The sequence below is a fragment of the Zonotrichia albicollis genome, chromosome 10 (genome assembly GCF_047830755.1).
Source record: "Zonotrichia albicollis isolate bZonAlb1 chromosome 10, bZonAlb1.hap1, whole genome shotgun sequence".
Classification (NCBI taxonomy): Eukaryota; Metazoa; Chordata; class Aves; order Passeriformes; family Passerellidae; genus Zonotrichia; species Zonotrichia albicollis.
This window is the reverse complement of record NC_133828.1, coordinates 20,678,288-20,696,641: the sequence shown is the minus strand read 5'-3', so window position 1 is coordinate 20,696,641 and position 18,354 is coordinate 20,678,288. Positions and strand designations below refer to the sequence as shown.

Genomic DNA, 18,354 nt, shown 5'->3' with positions numbered 1-18,354 from the left:
TTAAAACCAGTGCGCAATAACATACACTCAGAGGAGCTCTTGTCCTTCTGGACCAAGAGGCTAACACTAGCAGTTCTACTTTTGTTTGCTACTTCCATGCTGAAAAGTATTCTTATTCCTGCTTCCTAGAATGAAGTCTCTCTACCAAGACAAAAGAAAATCCCTTTTGCTCAAAATCTACTCCCCAAAAACCATGTATGACTTTAAAACACCTCAAGTCTGCCCAGAAACTGAGACTTATACCAAAAACAAAACTGTAAAATATTCACCAACTTGATTTGAAATCCTAGATACTCTTCCACTTGGCCTTTCCATACATGCATTTAGCTATGAAGAAAAAAAATCTCTACACATTTTAAAAATTCTTTACCACAGAAGAAATACAAGCAACACAACCTCCAATTCAAGGCCAGGAATTGTACAGCATAAGGTCAAGAATCAGAGTTTCAAAATCTTTAAAAAATAGAGTGTATCTTCATCAAGTTTGTAGAAGCAAAGTCTTAGAGTACATGCCATCTTCATTAAAATAAAGAGCATAGGTACAAATACTTGTCTTGTGGAAACTCTGACAACACAAACATTAAGCATGTAAAATAATGGGAAAATAGGCAGTCCTTGTGACAATAACATGTCAAGGCGTCATTTGGCCAGTGCAAGAAGGGCTGCAATTTGTTCTATCTCTTGCAGCAACTGCACACATAACTCTGATGTTTTTGCAACAAAGATTAATACACTACAAATCAAAGAATCAGGAAAAGTGTTTCTAAATTTTATCTAAAGTCAGATTCGATCTAAATAGCCCCATCAAAAATTCTGCAGGTATAAATTCTCTGTGCTGAAACTGAACTACACCAGAAAAGCAGCACCAAACAAGTGGCACCTGTTGTGTTAAAGCCATTGTGCACAGACCCTAAGCACACAAGTAAATCACTACCTGAATGACATTTCACGTCAGAAAAACATTCTGCAGAAGAGGATTCATGCACAGAAATCTCCCCAAATAAGAAGATCTGACAATATCTAATAAAAAATACATGAAAGACTCCTCTCCCTCAATACATGCACAGGTGTCCTGTGTCCCTGGACTCTTTATTTGTCACATTTGGTCACTAAGCAATGCCACCTCATTTTCACCTGTTCTGAACCTCTCCTACTCCAACACATGTCACAAAGCATTCTTTTTTAAAGAGTTAACAAAATAAAACATGCATTTCCTCAGCACCATAGCAGGAAATAATCACTGGAGGTTGTCATTACATGTAACATCTGGATATTAATCAGTTCAAAACCGAATGGCACAGGAATCCAAGGGAAGGATGCACATTCTTAAAAGACATGATGCATTACTCTAAGGGCAAGAAAAAGCCCTGCATTGATGAAATAGCATATTTGAAACTCATCAGAGTGGATGTAAAGGAAGCATCCACAAGGACAAAGCATTCATAGCTCACCTGAAAAATCTGATCATTTGTTTCTGACTCTCCTGTAGCACTACAGCTGCCTATGAACAAATCATTAGATCCTTCCATAGCAATATCATGGTCAGCTCCACTCTCTTCCATTACAAGGTGACCTGAAAAGGTTACAGAAGTTCATTTTAGCCTTCTGCCAGGAGATTGCTGCAGGTCAGGTGTCTTCAGGTTTTACAAACTCAGTGTTACAAGTTCTAATGCTGTTGCAAGGTAACAGCAAAGTTCTCCAGAAATCCTTGCCTCCTTATCACATTATTACTCACTGCAGAAAAATTCCAGTGTGCTGCTCCAGGAGTAGAGCTTAGCTTTTTATGAGAGACAATTTGCTTGATTTGTCATTGCATACACAGATACAAAACACCCTCCCACGATTTTCATCTGAATATGTCCAAAAGCACTGAACTAACAACCACACACATCCAGAGAACACTTGATATTTAAGCACATGCCAGCAGTGCTTTATAAAAACATTAGTCACCTTCTTCCATAATCACCAGACAGAATTTGCATTATGCAACTCTGTCATGCAGACATCTTGAAGTAAATCAATTTGTTTTAAAGGCTTATAAGACAGCATGTAAAAGAAATAAAATTACTATTGTTAGCCTACAGTGATATGCTTTGGGCAGAAAAAAACACCAGATATGGAAAACAAAATTTGGCATTAATCACGTGGTGGAAGACAAAACGACAGAGTTCCCAGCAGTTCAGAGATCTACCTCCTATCCCAAAGGAAGCTTCAAGATACTCAGCTGCCCACTGCAAACCTTCAAACAGACAGATAATATTGGACAGTGAATTGCCACATGCACAGGACAATGCTCTCATACACACAGCACACCCTTTAAAGCAGCAACCAATCCCAAACATTCACAAGCAGCAGGACAAAATGACAATTAACTTGGCCCCTGCCTAACAAGAGTTTACATCTATAAAACTACACACACAACATACCCAAATGAACAGCAGAAAACTCCTGGAGTTTGGGGTGAAGGAGGGGGAAGGGTGGTCACGATTTTTCTCTTCAGTATTTTATTTTAAAGACAGGCTGCATTATATTAGCACATGACTCCTACCAGCTGTATCTTCTTCACCACACCACGCAAGCAAATTCCTCAAGATGGACCTTCTTGGCTCTGGTACTTCAACTGTTTACAGCTTTTGCAAGGAGACTGTAACAGGCTAGAGAGTAACTTCAAAAGAACCGTACAACTCTTAAAGCACAGATTTATTCTGCTTTGCAAAGGTATAAAGGACACAAAGGCAAAGTAAATCCACATCTCCTTGGCTTTTGAAGCTGAATAAAGCATCCTGCTGATACAAACAACATTGAGAAGTTAAGCAGCTCATATGCTCAATATATTAATACTCTAATCTAAAGCAGATTTATTTTTCCATTCAATTTTCAAGTGATGACACTCCAGACCAAGCTCCAAATGAAGTTACCTCATGTTTACCAAATATTTTTGAGCTTTGGATCTGAGAACAATTATAAGATGTTTCAGTTAAAATGTCTGAAGCATCTTAGCAGCAAATGGAAAAAAAAAACCCAGAAAACCAGATTTCATCATCACTCAACCATTTCCTCTCAGCTCAAAGATGTAAAGAAGAGACAGCAGTTTTGCAAAAGCAGCACATTTAGTTCTTTGAGATAAACTGAGTTTGTTCCAGATACCGATAACACGGACTCTGAGCATGCTGGAACCCAACAACAGAACACAAGCACAGCTCTATGAGGACACACCAATGACCCCAGCAGCCCAACATCCTGTAGCTAACAATGGTTAATAACAAAGCTCAGGGGGGAAAATCCAGCAGTGAGGTAAATACACAGTGATATTTATCCAGCTTCCTTTCATAAGCAGCCCATATATTTTATATTTGTGTTTAATATAATCCCCGTGGTACAATTTTGCCCCATGATTTTGTCTGATCAGTGTTGTAACCCAGGCAAACCACTGGCACACACACCACTTGGAAAATCAACATCCTGGTTTAACCATCCAGGTTTCATTAACCCAAGTGCTTGCGTGCAACCACAAACAAAAATTATTATTTTTTGTCTAAAAGAAATATGCTTCTACAGAGGTGTACAAGTACATGCACAGTTAATGGATCTTACAGTTGTATAAATATTGCTGAAGAATTCTCCAAACAGGAGAGTTAAATCCTGTATATTTATGTATACATAAATATAGGGATATTTGTTAGGAACGTGTAAATAACATGTAAGTATCACTTCATAAACATTAGGTGAGCACCACAAAAATTCCCACTGTAACACCAGGGCATCACACGTTTAACAGCTGGCTGAAGGCGAAATGTGGAAGTTTAATGCTAGTGTATAGTGGGAACAAGAGCTGCGTCCTCAAGCACACAGGCAGATCACTGTGCCTCAGCTTTAGCCTTAACACAACTCCACTCCCACCACTTTATAGGCTGCTTCCTGATTCCAGTATTCCAGGGCATTTCCAACACATGGGTTAGGGTATTTTAATGCCACAGGTCTATTTCCTTCACCCTGCTTCCATTTGGGAAGCCCTTTTCTCAAGTAAAGGGAAATCTATGGCCATTGTTGTCCCAGGTTCACCTCTACAAAGACAGCAAGCAGCCACAGAAACTGCTGCCACAGGCAAACATGCTAACCACATGAGCACAGTATGCAGAGTGTTGGTTATACTTAACAGAAAATACATACAATTGAATGCTTCACCATCAATTTCTTTTGAGTTTTCTACAAGATTATAAGAAGACTTTGGATAACAGCATAGCTTACAGCAATCAAAATTCACTGTCTGAAAAAGCTCCCTTTGAGGACATTTCTCTACAACAAATTCACAAGGGCGTGAATTACAGCAAAACATTTCGGGGAGGAAATCAGAACATAGTGCTACTTCCCAGTAAAGGAGTTACAATTAGCTTTGTCAGCTTGTACTAAGTTTGAGATTTAGCATTATCTCTATGATGGAAGAAGAAGAAGATGCTGTTAACAATACAGAGAAGATCTGGGGACTCACACATAAAAGGATTCTCAAGTCAGTTTTTGGTAGACAACGCCAATAGCTGGAAAATGACCCTGTGTCAATTTCGCTGACAAACAACGCTAGGTCTGTGAAGTATGCTTCAGAAATAGACGAGATTTCAGAGCCTCACGAAACAGCAAACACCCAGCACCCGCCCGCTCCAACACCGAGTCACCACTCAGGGAAACCCCGGCTGTTCCCAGAGGCCACGAACAACTGTCAAAAAGGTGGGGGAGAAAAATTTATAAACAGAGCAAGCACACAGCATGTCCTCACACAAGCACCCTTCTCCCAGAACACCAAACTCAATTGCAGCTTCTTTATAAGTCCACCGCGCGTTGGGTTTATTACTTCTAGTAGGCAGTTTAATGTGGGTGTGCCGCTTGACGTGCAGAGAAACACAACCCGAGTGACTCCGAGCAGAGACCACCGCTCCAGCGACCCCGGGCGGCACACGGGGCACAGCCCGTCACAGCCCGGCACAGTCCGGACACAGCAGGGACACAGCCCGTCACAGCCCGGCACAATCCGGACACAGCCCGTCACAGTCCAGGCACAGCCCGGACACAGCAGGGGCACAGCCCGGCACAGCGCGGGCAAAGCCCGGACACAGCCCGTCACAACCCGGACACAGCAGGGGCACAGCCCGGACACAGCAGGGGCACAGCCCGGACACAGCAGGGGCACAGCCCGGACATAGCCCGGCACAGCCCGGGGCGGCCGCCCTCAGGAGCGGCCCCAGGAACCGCTCTCGCACCTGCGAAGGACCCCGGAACGCGCCCCAGCCCCGAGGAGCGCGGAGGGCGCCTCAGCCCGCACCCGTCGCACCCCTCGGCACCACAGCCCCGCGGCGGGGGCAGCGGGAAGCACCGGCCGGGGCCCCGTCGCGGCGGCCCGGGGGGAGATGCCGGAGCCGCGTTACTCCACCTGGGCTCGGCTCTCGCAGCCCCGCCGCCATGCGCGCCTCCGCTCCGCGCACGCGCGCCCGCCCTCAGCCCGGAGCGGGGCGGGGGCGCGCGGGGGGCGCCGGGAAGGCGGCGGCGCGCGGCCTCTCGGGAGCGCGGCGGGCGCGCGGCACGCGGGCGGCGCGCGGTCCCGCGGGGGGCTCGGCCGGGGCGCGCCGCGACACGTGCTCGGTGCCGGCGACAGCCATGGCGCAGCTCACGGCGCGGTTCCGCACCGAGAACCGCAGGTGAGCGGCCTCCCCTTGCCGGGCCGGGGGTGGGTTCGGGAGCGGGTGACGCGGAGGCGGTAACGGAGCGCTGTGCCCGCAGGTTCGCCGTGGAGGATGTGCCCTTCTCGGTGCCCGCGACCTCCGAGACCACCGACCTCAGCCACCTCATCAACAAGCTGCTGGCCGCAGCGCACGGTAGGTGCCGCGGCCGGGGCGGCCCCTCGGAGCCCGGCGTGTCCCGTGTCCCCAGGCCGGGCCCGGCCCCGGCCCCGCGCGGGCTGTCACAGCCGGCGGCACCCGCGGGCCCCGAGCCGGTCCTGCCCCGCCGCTGTGGCCCGGCTGCCTGCCGTGAGGCAATCCGGGAATTGATGTGAATGAAACGCTGCGGTACCGGCGCTGCCGGGCATTCCCAGAGAGATGGAGCACAGGCTGGAATGCTCTGTGTGCCCGGCACCACAGGCCAGGCTGCCGCAGCAGATGGGAATGGAAGTGTTGCCCCAAACCTGGCACAAGATCTAATGAAACCAGAGGTTTCGTTTTTGTAACAGCCTTTAAGAAAACTCACCTATTCTGTCGGTGCTGAAATGGGCCGACTGACTTGAAAGCTGATCTGGGAAAGCCACTTGTGCTATGTTGCTGGAAAATCCCATTTTCTATAAGAAACTGGGTCAGTGGTATTATACCCTGCTTCTTGAACCTTTTGCAAGTTGCTTTCAACCCGTGACATTGCAAACAATTCTGAACAGAAACTGGTCCACAGTGCAGTGCTTCTAACAAAATGCAGAGCCTTTGTCATTTATGCCATTACAAAGGGAGAAATATGAACCAAAAGTTCTTAGAATTTTCCTACTGTTGCCACAAATACAGGGCTCTAGCTGGTAGTAATGAGAATGGCAAGATCCCTACAGAACAGTCAGGAAGCACCACTGGGGTTTGATTACATAGAGCTACAGAGAAAATACAATAAGAGGCAAACAACTCTTTGAACCCCAACAGCAAATTTTCCTTCCTCTTACATAATCCTGTAGAAGTAAAGGGCTGCTCAATTAAAACTGGGAGAAGAAACTAATTGGTTGGGGTTTTTGTTCTTGTTGTCATTTGTTTTGGGGTTGTTTATGTTTGGGTCTTTTTCAAACTCTTCCTGGCTCCATTTCCTGAACCATTCACAAAATTATACCATTCTTGACAGTGACAAATAAATAGTGACACCTGAACATTGATTTTCGCCATTTGTTTCAGAGGATCACAAGTATGTGGAATTTGACTTCCTCATCAATGGCCAGTTCTTGCGGTTGCCGCTGGTCACACACATGGAAATGGAAAACATTTCCACAGTAAGTCATACTCAGTGTCTCTCCTTCTTGGGCAGTAGAACATATTTAGCCAGTTTGCTTCAATCTGATTTAGATATTACACTGTTGGCTGGGTAGATTTCCTTGCTCAGTTTCATTTCTTTTCTTTCCCAGGAGAATTCCGTATATATTTAAATCTATTACAAACTGCAGTGATTAGAGACTACAGACAGAGCAGTGGAAGGATGTTATCCAATCTTGTCTGTGTACAGCTCAGAGGGAAATTCTTCTCTTATTCAGTTCCTCATTAATACATTTTTGTCTCTTATGGTGGGGGATAATGGGGATGTTTAATCTTACCTCTAGAAAATGTTGCAGTGTTTTAGACACCAGTTTTGTATTAGTAAATGTAGAAGAGGAGAAATGTAAGAAGACTGAAATCACTTGCTTTTGCTTCTAGCTTGCTATTAATAGTAATTTGATAAAACGATGGAAATCAATGTAATTCACACTTTTTTTCTAAATATTTTTGTTCTACTGATGTGGCAAAGGACTTGGATACCAAGACCTTTGCTCAATAAACTTGTATATTTGTGCCACACTACAGTTAAATTTTACTGTTAAGTGATTAAAAAAACCAAAACCATTCTACATCACTAAATAAGTATTTTGTCTGTGAGCTCAGGAAGAAGTGGTGGAAATAGAGTATGTGGAGAAATACATGGCCCCTCAGCCAGAAGAATGCATCTTCCACGATGACTGGATCAGTTCTGTTCAAGCCACTGAAGAATGGTACCACACTAAGCCAGTTCTAAGTTTTGTCTTGCTTATTCATGTTCCTCCCTGGTATCAAATAGAGTGGTATTTTCTCTTTAATAATCCTTTGGGTGGTTGTTTTTTCCTCTTTGCTTTTTTTTTTTAACCTGTCAAGTCAGCTACTTGCTTTTGTAAGCGGTTCGCTTGTTATACTGTCACAACAGTGACTTTAACACAGGTAGAAAGCAGCTAGAGACACTGAACTTGAGATATTGCTTAAACAAATGAACAAAATAAATGCTGTTTAGTATCCTTTTTCTTAAAGGAAAACAAGTTTTCCTCATTACTCTTTTTTGCTTAAACCCTTGACTTCCAACATGACACCCATCAGCAACAAATAGAATAGCTTACCTTTCTCCAGAGATTTTCCTGAAAAAAAGCCAAAGAGGCAAAATTGCCTTTTTCTACTGAATTTTCACATTTATTTCCCAATGAGCTTGGTAATGTTCATATCTTAAATAGAGATTTGAAAATGCTTTGAGAACCTCTGGCAACATAGTAAAACTAACAAATTGAGTTTTGAATTATGTAAATTGTATAAGGGATATTAAGTCACATCAACCAGAACATGCAGTACTCTCACTGCTTGTCTTTCTAGCCTGTACTCTTGGCCTCCCAGTTGCAAGGCTTTAACAAAGCTTTGCTACGTAGCAAAAAGATATTTGTTCCTCTTTCATGCTATTTCTTTTAAACTGGTTACTCTGCTAATAGTTTTGCCAGGTTTCTGGTTGAGGCTTTATTTCATAAAAACATTTGTTGGTCTTAAAGATGTTTCCAATGCTGTACCTGTAGGATATTAACTGGCTGCTACGACCAGACTGCTCGGATCTGGTCTGTGGAGGGAAAATCCATCACCACAATAGCTGGGCACACAGAAGTAGTGAAGGATGTGGCGTGGGTGAAGCAAGGTCAGTATATATAGCAGGGGGATAGTAGTGGTTTGATTTACTGGGGGGGAATGTTAGCATTCCTTAACTATGAATATTTAATTGTCTAAATGTAATTATTTAAATCTCTGTCAACGGTGTAAGAAATTAAGTCATGGTGTGCAGAAAATAGTCCTTTGACAATAATGAATACAGTCACTTTAAGATGGTTGTGTTCTATCCACCCTGCAGTCTCCATTAGCAAATGCTGGTGTATATGTAGTTATAGTAACTGTACTTGCAGGGCAACATGATGTGAACTGAAGCACATATAAGTTTCTGTCTATCTGCTATTTCCTCTAGGATTAGAATAATTATTTATAAAAACCTTGGAAAGCTGAGTTGGGCATGAGTGTAACTTTTTTCTTCCTCAGATAGTTTATCATGCCTGTTACTCAGTGCTTCCATGGACCAAACTGTCCTGCTCTGGGAGTGGAACATGGAGAAAAACAAAGTGAAAGCCCTTCACTGCTGCAGGGGACACGCTGGCAGTGTCGAGTCCGTGGCTGTTGATTGCACAAGAACCAAAGTGAGTGACTTCTGGAAAGAAACCTTAGTGGATTGGGATTTAGCAGCCTGTACCTCGAAAATCCTGGTTTTGTCCTTGCATGGGTATTCATCATCATGATTTTATGACAAAGTGATAATTTCCCAGTTTTGTTATGAGTGGTGGTTATTGAGGATTAAGAGTGTCACATCAATGCTAAGCCATAGAATCACAAAATCATTTTGTTTAGAAAACAAGTTAAAATTTAATTGCATGAGAATTGTATGCTATAATGAAGTATTTTCACATTTGACCTAAATTTTCGTGGCAGTTTTGGTGGGAAAAAAATTTCCAGAGTTCTTGGAAGAAGCAGGTGATAAAGAGGTTCTTTCCTTTCGCCCAGGAATTCAACAGTTATGAGCACTCCTACCAAAGGTGGAGTCACTGCTCCCAGCTTGACTCAATATCAGACAGTTTAAAGTCAAACTTTTTGGTGCTGAAGGAAATGGGTATTCTGTAGATATTTTTCCTACAAAGGAAGTAGAAAGAATACTTTGATGTATGCCAAACATTTTGGGGGGGATTTTAGGAGCCCAGCACTGTTATTTGTGTGTCAGAACCCATTTTTCAAGCAGGTCTCTCTTCCAAGGTCCATCTGAATCAATATTTAACAAAATGTTTCTGTTCATACAGTTCTGCAGTGGATCCTGGGATAAGATGTTAAAGATCTGGTCTGCAGGTAAGATGTAAGTTTGTAAAGTTATACATCACTGCTGAGTTACTGGTTTAGTTAATTACACAGTTTCAGATCTTGTTATCAGCTGCATGATGGCTGTAGGCGCCATAAATATGGGGATTTGCTTAATTACTTACATGGAGATGGAATTCAAAAATCTGTAGCTCAAGTCTCCTGTCTTCTGTCCCAGTACCTACAGATGAAGAGGATGAAATGGAAGAAGCAGCTAACAGACCACGGAAAAAGCAGAAAACTGAACAGCTTGGACTAACAAGGGTAAGATGTGCTCTGCGTTTGTCCAGGATTTTTCTTTAGAAGTGTAGCCACAGCAAATAATTTTTCTTTGCTGAAGGTGACTTTAAAACTGCTGGTATGCCTCAGGTCAATCAGACTCTTTTATTTGTTTGATAACTGACTCAAATCTGTCCCCATTGTATTTTAGACTCCCCTGGCAACCCTGTCTGGCCACACAGAAGCCATCTCCTCTGTGCTGTGGACAGATGCTGAAGAAATTTGCAGCGCATCATGGGACCACACCATTAAACTCTGGGATGCTGACACTGGAGATCTCAAATCCACTTTGGTGAGATACTCGGGCTGTAGGTTAGCTGAGTCCAGCTCAGAGAAAAAGAAAAAGCTGTGTAAAATAGTAGCTCCTGTCTTAGTTACTATTTTCTTTGCTGACAGACAGGAAACAAAGTGTTTAACTCTGTGTCCTACTCCCCCCTGTGTCGCCGCCTTGCATCAGGGAGCACCGACAGACATATCAGGCTGTGGGATCCTCGCAGCAAAGGTGAGCTAAACGTGGTGCTCTCAAAGGTGTTCTTCAGAATCAGAACTTTGTCCTGTCAAGAGACATCTCACAAACTTTTCTGGTCCCTCTGCTTGGAACCAGCCATTTGGGGGCTTTTATTAAATACAAAACTTACATCTATTTCCTGTATTCTGGTGCAAGACTTGTTTTAATGTCTTACCTAGGAATTTAGAAATTATCCTTTTTTTTTTTAACTTACTAATGAATGTCAACTGTGCAGTTGCAGAATGGATTTTTTTTGTAAGGTTCAGGCTGAGGCTGGTCTGATGACCATTAAAGTGAAACTGTAATCACTTGGACATGGTACCATATTTCATAAACAGATGGAATTACAGATATTATGGCTAAGCCTATCAGATTTATTGTCACAGACACATTTCATAGAATGGTCTGGGTTGGAAAGGACCTTAAAGATCATCTACTTCCAACCCTCCTGCCCTGGGCAGGGACTTCTTCCACCAGAGCAGATTGCTCAGAGCCCCACACAGCCTGGCCTTGAACACTTCCCTTTTTGTAGGTACCGGAAGGCCACAAATAGTAAATAACATTTACTTGTTTAGCTTCTGTAAATCTAATCCAAAGTTCATCAGCATATTACATGTTATTAATAAAAGTAATTTTTTGGTTGATTAAAATAAAATCTTTGAAAGGAAAATTTAGTGACAAGAAAATACATTTTGAGTGGTTTCAGGTTGGTTTCTTTTTTGTTTGGTTGGTTTTCATTCCCAGAACTTGTATGGCTTAACATTTTTGATCACTTTATTTAGAGTTCACTTAATTTGAACTGCAATTGCACTGGATTTTGTATACACCTTCAAATGCTGGTTTCAGCATCTGCTGATGTCTGTGTTTTTTTCCTCCTTCCATTCAGATGGCTCCTTGGTTCTCCTGTCCCTGACTTCTCACACAGGCTGGGTGACATCTGTGAAGTGGTCACCTACCCACGAGCACCAGCTGATCTCTGGTTCTTTGGACAACATTGTGAAGCTTTGGGACACAAGGAGGTAAAATACACCTGTGTTTGTTGTTGTGCAAAGGCACATAAGCTTACAGGGTGAGCTACCCCTCATGAAATAGCAAAAGCAGTCAGTCAGTGGAAACACCTGTGGCATTTGTGAAAACCCTCTAGGTTTTGGAAGTCGACCATAAAAGGGAGAAAAATACTTGTAGGCTACCACAGGGCTGGAAAGTTTATGCTGTTGAGCAGCATCTACACATGGAAGAAGGAAGCTGTAATAAATTCTTCCCAACAAGTAATTGAATTTCAGTCTCAAAGTTGTTTGCAAGCAGATGAAAAATGTTGTTGCTTTCCTCTTCGGGGATGTAGGAGAGGAAAATACTGATGTGATTGGCTCTGGGGAAAGCAGAGGAAGCATCACAGATGGTCAATGTCTGTACTCTCTCCAAGTGTTTATAACTGCTTGATCACATCTGTTTGATAGCATTGGGATAGCATTTCTCCCTGGGAGCAGTTGTTGTCTGCGATTGCTCACGTAAATTCAAACCTGTTTTTCACCAGTTGCAAAGCTCCTCTGTATGACTTGGCTGCTCATGAAGACAAGGTTTTGTGCGTGGACTGGGCAGAAGCAGGGGTAAGAATCTGAAGAGCAAGTTACTTGATTTATATGCATGATGTTTAAGAAGAGAGCTAAGAGCAGTCATGGGCTGTTACCTCCTTATGGTTAAAGCTAGAAGAGAACAGGCAGCTGTAGTTGTGCTGTGTTTGATGTCTGGTGGTGATGTCCCAGGCATTGCAGTGTCCCCACACTCTGCAAAGGGGAAAGGTGGGAGCAGGAGCTCTGTGGCTTTAACTGAGCATTTTTGTCTCTCTAAACAAGAAGAGACAAGAACAGCACTCTCAGAGAACACATGTTGCAAGGTAGCCTCCCACCATGGGGACTAAAGCATGAAGCAAAGCTGGGGCCTGGCCATCAGTACATGTAGAAGGGGAAACTGTAGAATCCTCTAGAGCAAGCTGTTCTGCTACTGCAGTGGTACACACATATTTAAAATTACCAAAACCCCCATTCTGTGAATGTTCAAAATTCTCAGTGTGGCTCCTGTTCACTGTAAAAGTCAGGAAAAGCTTTAGCAGCTTTCCTACACAAGTTTCACTTCTAATTATAAGAGGAGAGCAAGAGAAAGTTGCTTCTGCACTCTGATTCTGGGATTTAATCATGCATTAACAGTTCATTATTCACTGCTGCTTTTTATAAAGGAAAGAAAAACTGAGTCCTTAACTTCTGTGTACTTATTTTGCTTAGTTCTGATATTAATCACAGTTTCCTTCTCTCATCAGTTGTTACTGAGTGGAGGAGCAGACAACAAACTGTATTGCTACAGATACCCAGCTACAGCCTCTGATGTTGGGGCATGAAGGTCAACAGCCAGAAGACTTTTTTAAAAAAGAATGATTTTTGCAGCAGTTGCTCTCTATTAGCATCTCTACACTATCAACTTCTGAAGAAGGGAGGAATTTGTTGCTCAGAGAGCTGTTCCTGGTTTTGTATTGGTAACCTATATCCATACTTGTCACAGAAAAATAGCAAAGCCCAAATGGGATTCATGTGAAACAAAGCAAAGGTAATTTCCTCCCTTTTGGATGGCTTTGAATTAACATCTTTTAAATTACTATTTGTATAGCCCTTTTAATAAGAAGTAAACTGTTTGCTGATACTTACAGAAAAACTACTCAATGACTAAATTATTTTTTGAGTTTACCTGCTTTATGTTGGGAAAAAAATAAAACTTTTATCAACAGTTCATTGGTTTAATGTGTCATTTCAGATAAAGATGAGATTTCAGCTGTCCTCTCAGTCTGGCTGTTGACAGTTCTTATGATTTAGTCCTTAATTAAGAACCCAGGCTTCTTCCTAGGGTGAAGACTTGGTATGTATGCAGTATAAATAGCATACATTTATATGATGATATACAGGAACTTGACGGATTTATTGGCAGATGAAATATTCTGTATTTTAGTGGCTCATAAATTAGGGTTGTAGATTATAAGAATGCCAGCCTTGCACCACAGTACTTATTGTGCTGCAGACACTGATGTGGTGTGTTGGACCTAAGGATGTGTAGAAACAATGGTGAATCACACAGAGAAGGCAGAAGTAGAAGGAATTTGTTCTTACAAAGAAGAGATGCAAAAAGTTGCAATAGCTTTTAGGTTGATAGAGAATAAGCACTATTCAAACATGCTCAATTTCTCTGCTGGTGGTTTTGCTTTGAGTTCAGCATTCAAATGCAAAAGCTTTGCTGCAGTTTGTTAGATTACATACCTGTGCTGTTCAAGCAGCACCCTGTTAAACTGTGTGCAGACCTCACTTGAATATCCTCACCAGAGCCTTGGCTTCCCATCAGTGTAACACCTGCACAGCACTAACAAGTCAAATGCTAAATTAATAACTGTTCTTTGAAGAGTGGGAACTCTGATCTCCAGGTTTATAATATAGACATTTATATATATATATATATATTTATATATATAATTATATATAGACTATATATATACTTCATATATAGTTCTGAGTAAGGAGTTTTAAGAAATATCAAAGAGCAAAACTGGTGAAAATGGCAACGGACAGGGTAAGGATGTCTGATCTCTTTGCTCTGCAAGTGAAGTACTGCAACTAACAACTTATATGTCTAAAGACGCATTAAAGCAAGGTAAATAAGCTTAATATGGTTTTCTTGCCTTCCCAGAAAGATTTACAAAACACTTCTTAAAAAAGATTGTTACCTGAAGTGTCAGCTTCTCTTAGACTAATATCATTTAGACTCAAGCAAACCCAGTGGCATTAGTTGTTTTAATTTCAGTGAATCCATCAGATCTATTGTTACCTGTAAAAAATACACAGAAGGTATCTAAGAAGGTAGGTTTTCATAGACCAGAGTGAAAAGCAGGAGCATTTTTATACCCTTCTCTTGTCTGGAAAAGTACTGTGGCAAAGGAACAGCCACAGAAGGAACTAAGTAAACCATATTAACATGAGTGATACCAGTGTGAGTACAATGTATTTTTGGAATAAATCTGTATTACCACTGTCCATAAATTATCCTGAAACCAAGATATTTTACATTTGGCAGACAGTTCTTTCAGTAACCTGTAATCTTATATAAAATGTTTTAATAAGACTTTTGAACATGCAGTCCTTCCATTTAAAATAAACATGTGAAATTACAGTGATCAACATTAGTTGATTTTAAAACTGCAGAAGAACTGAGTCAAAAACATGGTAATCCAGAGTCAAGGTGCTGATGGTGACTCTACTCACAAAAAATAATTCTTTCCTCCTCTGAAAACCATTTATGCATATTCCTAGTGCCCTAGTAGCATAATACAAAACCATAAAGGATTTTTATGTACTAACTGCCAATTGTGCTTAAATATAAAAGTGATTCTACAAGGGAGGGGAACAAAGGCAATCAGCTACTGCAAGATTGACCTACATTTGTTTTTTTATTGATGGGAGGTGGGGATAGGTTTGTTTTTGAGAGGCTGTGCAATGCACATTGTTCTATTTCTATATTTTCATTCTGCACTGACGCCTGGCATGAACTGTCCACCAGCACACGTGTGCTGCCTCTAAACACAGTTCAAACACCCCCATGCACTGACACACACTGAAAGCATTAGCTCAAGACAAGGTTTCGCCTGCTTGGTCCCTGGCTTAGTGTCACATTTGCATTTTCTCTTCATGTGTTTCCTTTTACCCAGCTGGTTCTTTCAGCTTTCTTCTTGCTTTGAGAATTTCATCTTTGCTTCTGGATGGCTGCCATCCCTTCCCTACAGCCAGCCCTGGCAGAGCACTGGTTTTTCTCTCTTGTTGGCATTTGGATTTTTTAATCTGTCTTCTCTCAACTGCACCACTGAATTAAAAACAAGGGAAGGGGGAAGGAAACATTAAGTAAAGTAAATATTCCAGTGACACACAACCTGAATGTGTGTGTGTGGATGATGTGGACACAGGAGTTTGGGCCAGCAGTGCAGATCTCCAGCCAGCCCTGCTCTGCCCGTCCCTTTCCACTACAGTCCAGAGCCCAAGGTGAGGTTTGTCCTTAGTGAAGATAAACTTACTGAAGTTTTGATGGGTTTTGTACAGGCTGATAAATTTCCAGGATAAACACAACATACTCCTCTAGATTTTAGCATGCATACCTTAGGAAACAGATCTAACCACATATGCTTAAAGTGACTTCTGCAATTTAAACAAAAGTGTTTCACTGAGATCAGAAGGAAGCACAAAGATAAAGGAATGCACTTTAAATGAAAACTCCTAAAATGTGAGGGTTTCTCCTGAATATTCTGACACTTCTGCAACAGAAAGCACTAGATAGGCACATGCACACATTCCCCAAAGGAAAACCACACTTTTGTTACACTCTTATGTTAGTTTAAGTCTTATTAAATGTGGATAGAACTTGAAGAATTGCAGAGTTTTTAAAGGTATTCTCATTACTGAATTAATGGAGGGTACAAATTATCTCCAAAATTGTGTGATGATAAACATGATTTTCAAAAAAGCAAACAACCCCTCCAAACAACAAGCAAAAGTCCCAAACAAGCAGAAGATGTGATTTAGGCTGATCTGTTCCATGACCTCTCTGAAATTTCAGCATGTGGTCTTTTCCCTTACTGTGGAGAAGGCAAAAGGTTTTATCAGAATAAAACTTAATGAGAACTAGGTAAACACACTTCAGATTTCTACACTCTGTCAGAATGGGGCTGCCAAGCTGGCCCTGACACACCCCAGCCAGGGGTAAGTGCAGTTTATGGATTATCACCCTGCTTCAATTTGAGAAGAAGGGTGTTAATCCATAAACTGTATTTATCAAGTGACCTGCACAGATACTTCATTGGCTAACAACAAATTGTAGTAGCTTACATTGCAATTTATATACCAAAAAAAGTACCATCAAGTTTGAATCACCAATTTTGTTTGATGTAAGCTCACTGGCAGATATCTCAAATTACAGGCAGAATTTGGGATGAAATTAGTTGCCATGAAAACCAATTTAAATTGCCCTGTAAATTGCATGAAAAAAGTGGTTTTTCAGCTTCCAGTGAGAAGTTGGCTAAGTCTGCTCTAGGAAAGACAGCTGCTCAGTCTGGACGAGTCTATCAAGCCATCCAAATCAAGACATGTACTGTAGGGAATGCTGAAAACATAACTCAAACCACAAAAATGTAAATTTCTGTAGCAATTTCAGCAATCATACTTGAAACCTTCAAAATGTTGATTTTGCATGTCTTTGCAATCTATTCCATTGGACAACTAGCAGCCTGTGACCAACAGGGGATCTTGGTAGGAAAACACAGTGGAACTAAATAAACATTGAAAGAAATGCTCTGTGATTACTACTTACACTTTCCGTCTATAATGTATAATTTAAGCAAAGAAATTTCTTTAAATGCTTGAAATCACCTCTGAATGCAAACCAGAACTCACAAGAAGCTGTATAGAGAAACATGATAAGCCAGTTATAGCAAAACATCTCAATAATCTATATTGCTGATCCAAAAGTCCCTCCCATCATACTTCCTACTGTCTATGGTCTATAAATTTAGAATAGGGAAGTATTGATCTTCAGTCAGTCCACAGCGGTTCTAAACTGCCTGTGAAAGACAGCTGAAATCCCTTGGAAGAGCCTTCAGGAAATGCTCAGTGAATTCATTCCTCTCCTTTAACTCTCTCTCTATCCCAGTTCTTGAAAACTATTCAAGTCTGTTATGCACACATGCACAAACCAGAAATCTCTCATGGATTTCTGCTCCCAAGATAGGAAAAAAAAAAAAAAAAAAGCTGACAAATCACAGAAGAAATACTGGAAATTGATTCATTCACCAAAGAATTAAGATGATTATGTGGTAACATCTGATGCAGAGCTGGATGCCAAATTAGTGATAAACCTATGGACCATGAGGAGAGTCAGTATGAATTAATAGTTGGAATATGAATACATGAAAATGGCTCATTCTCCCAGCCAATAACAAGTCCTAGTTACTTTCAACAGGGCACCCTCAGTTGCCTGTATCATTTAAAAAACCCAAAAAATGCTATCAAGTGACAGAATAACATTGTTGTTTTCTGAAGCTGTTCAGCACCAGAGAGAAAGGCAATCTTAATCTATTTTCCCCTCTCAGTGGTGTCACCACCATACCTGTGCACACATCCCTGCACACACATTTGGTGGAACAGCTTAGCAGGTTTGAGTTTGCTTCAGGAACCAAAGAGGTACTGCAGAGTCTGGCAGCCAGGCTGAGAAATCTTTGTCATGTGGCCTTGTTTGGGGATCAGCAGGGTGACAATACCAAATAAGCTACACTCTCCTTTGTTAAAATACTTACAGCATTGAAGGCTAGAGGGTGACATAAATTCCTTGTTTGTGTCATTGCAAGCCTTGGGCACACTGCTGATTGAGCAGTGGACGTGGACACCCAGAGCCATCTGCTCAAAACACAGACTGAACCAAAGTCTGCAGGGTGTGGCATGGCTGTGCATTAGTGGGAAGCGTTGTTCATGCTATGATGCTTGGGATTCACAACAAACTTGTTTTCTAATGTCCCCTGTTAAAAGCCAGTAATTAATTTTCTAATTTAAAGATCAG

The 18,354-nt window shown here is 41.8% G+C and overlaps 2 protein-coding genes across 9 annotated transcripts in view; one reads left to right on the top strand and one right to left on the bottom strand.

The window, feature by feature from the left end:
• CARF (calcium responsive transcription factor) overlaps positions 1–5,559 on the bottom strand; it is a 31,234-nt gene extending 25,675 nt beyond the window's left edge. For 5 of the 8 annotated variants that reach the window (XM_074548285.1, XM_074548286.1, XM_074548284.1 and 2 more), the window contains exon 1: positions 1,452–5,503. The gene's annotated coding sequence lies outside the window, so the exon portion shown is untranslated. Of the gene's footprint in view, positions 1–1,451 lie in introns of all 8 variants that reach the window. The other 3 variants (XM_074548281.1, XM_074548282.1, XM_074548283.1) reach the window with 3 other exon arrangements.
• On the top strand, positions 5,553–13,503 carry WDR12 (WD repeat domain 12). The gene is made up of 13 exons (XM_005484169.2): positions 5,553–5,687; positions 5,770–5,864; positions 6,909–7,003; positions 7,647–7,753; positions 8,570–8,685; positions 9,078–9,232; positions 9,884–9,929; positions 10,117–10,202; positions 10,369–10,509; positions 10,614–10,719; positions 11,612–11,744; positions 12,260–12,332; positions 13,040–13,503. Exons 1-13 carry the CDS (start codon positions 5,647–5,649, stop codon positions 13,115–13,117), a joined length of 1,272 nt encoding a protein of 423 aa, XP_005484226.1. The 5' UTR covers positions 5,553–5,646; the 3' UTR covers positions 13,118–13,503.
• Positions 13,504–18,354: the final 4,851 nt, after the last annotated feature.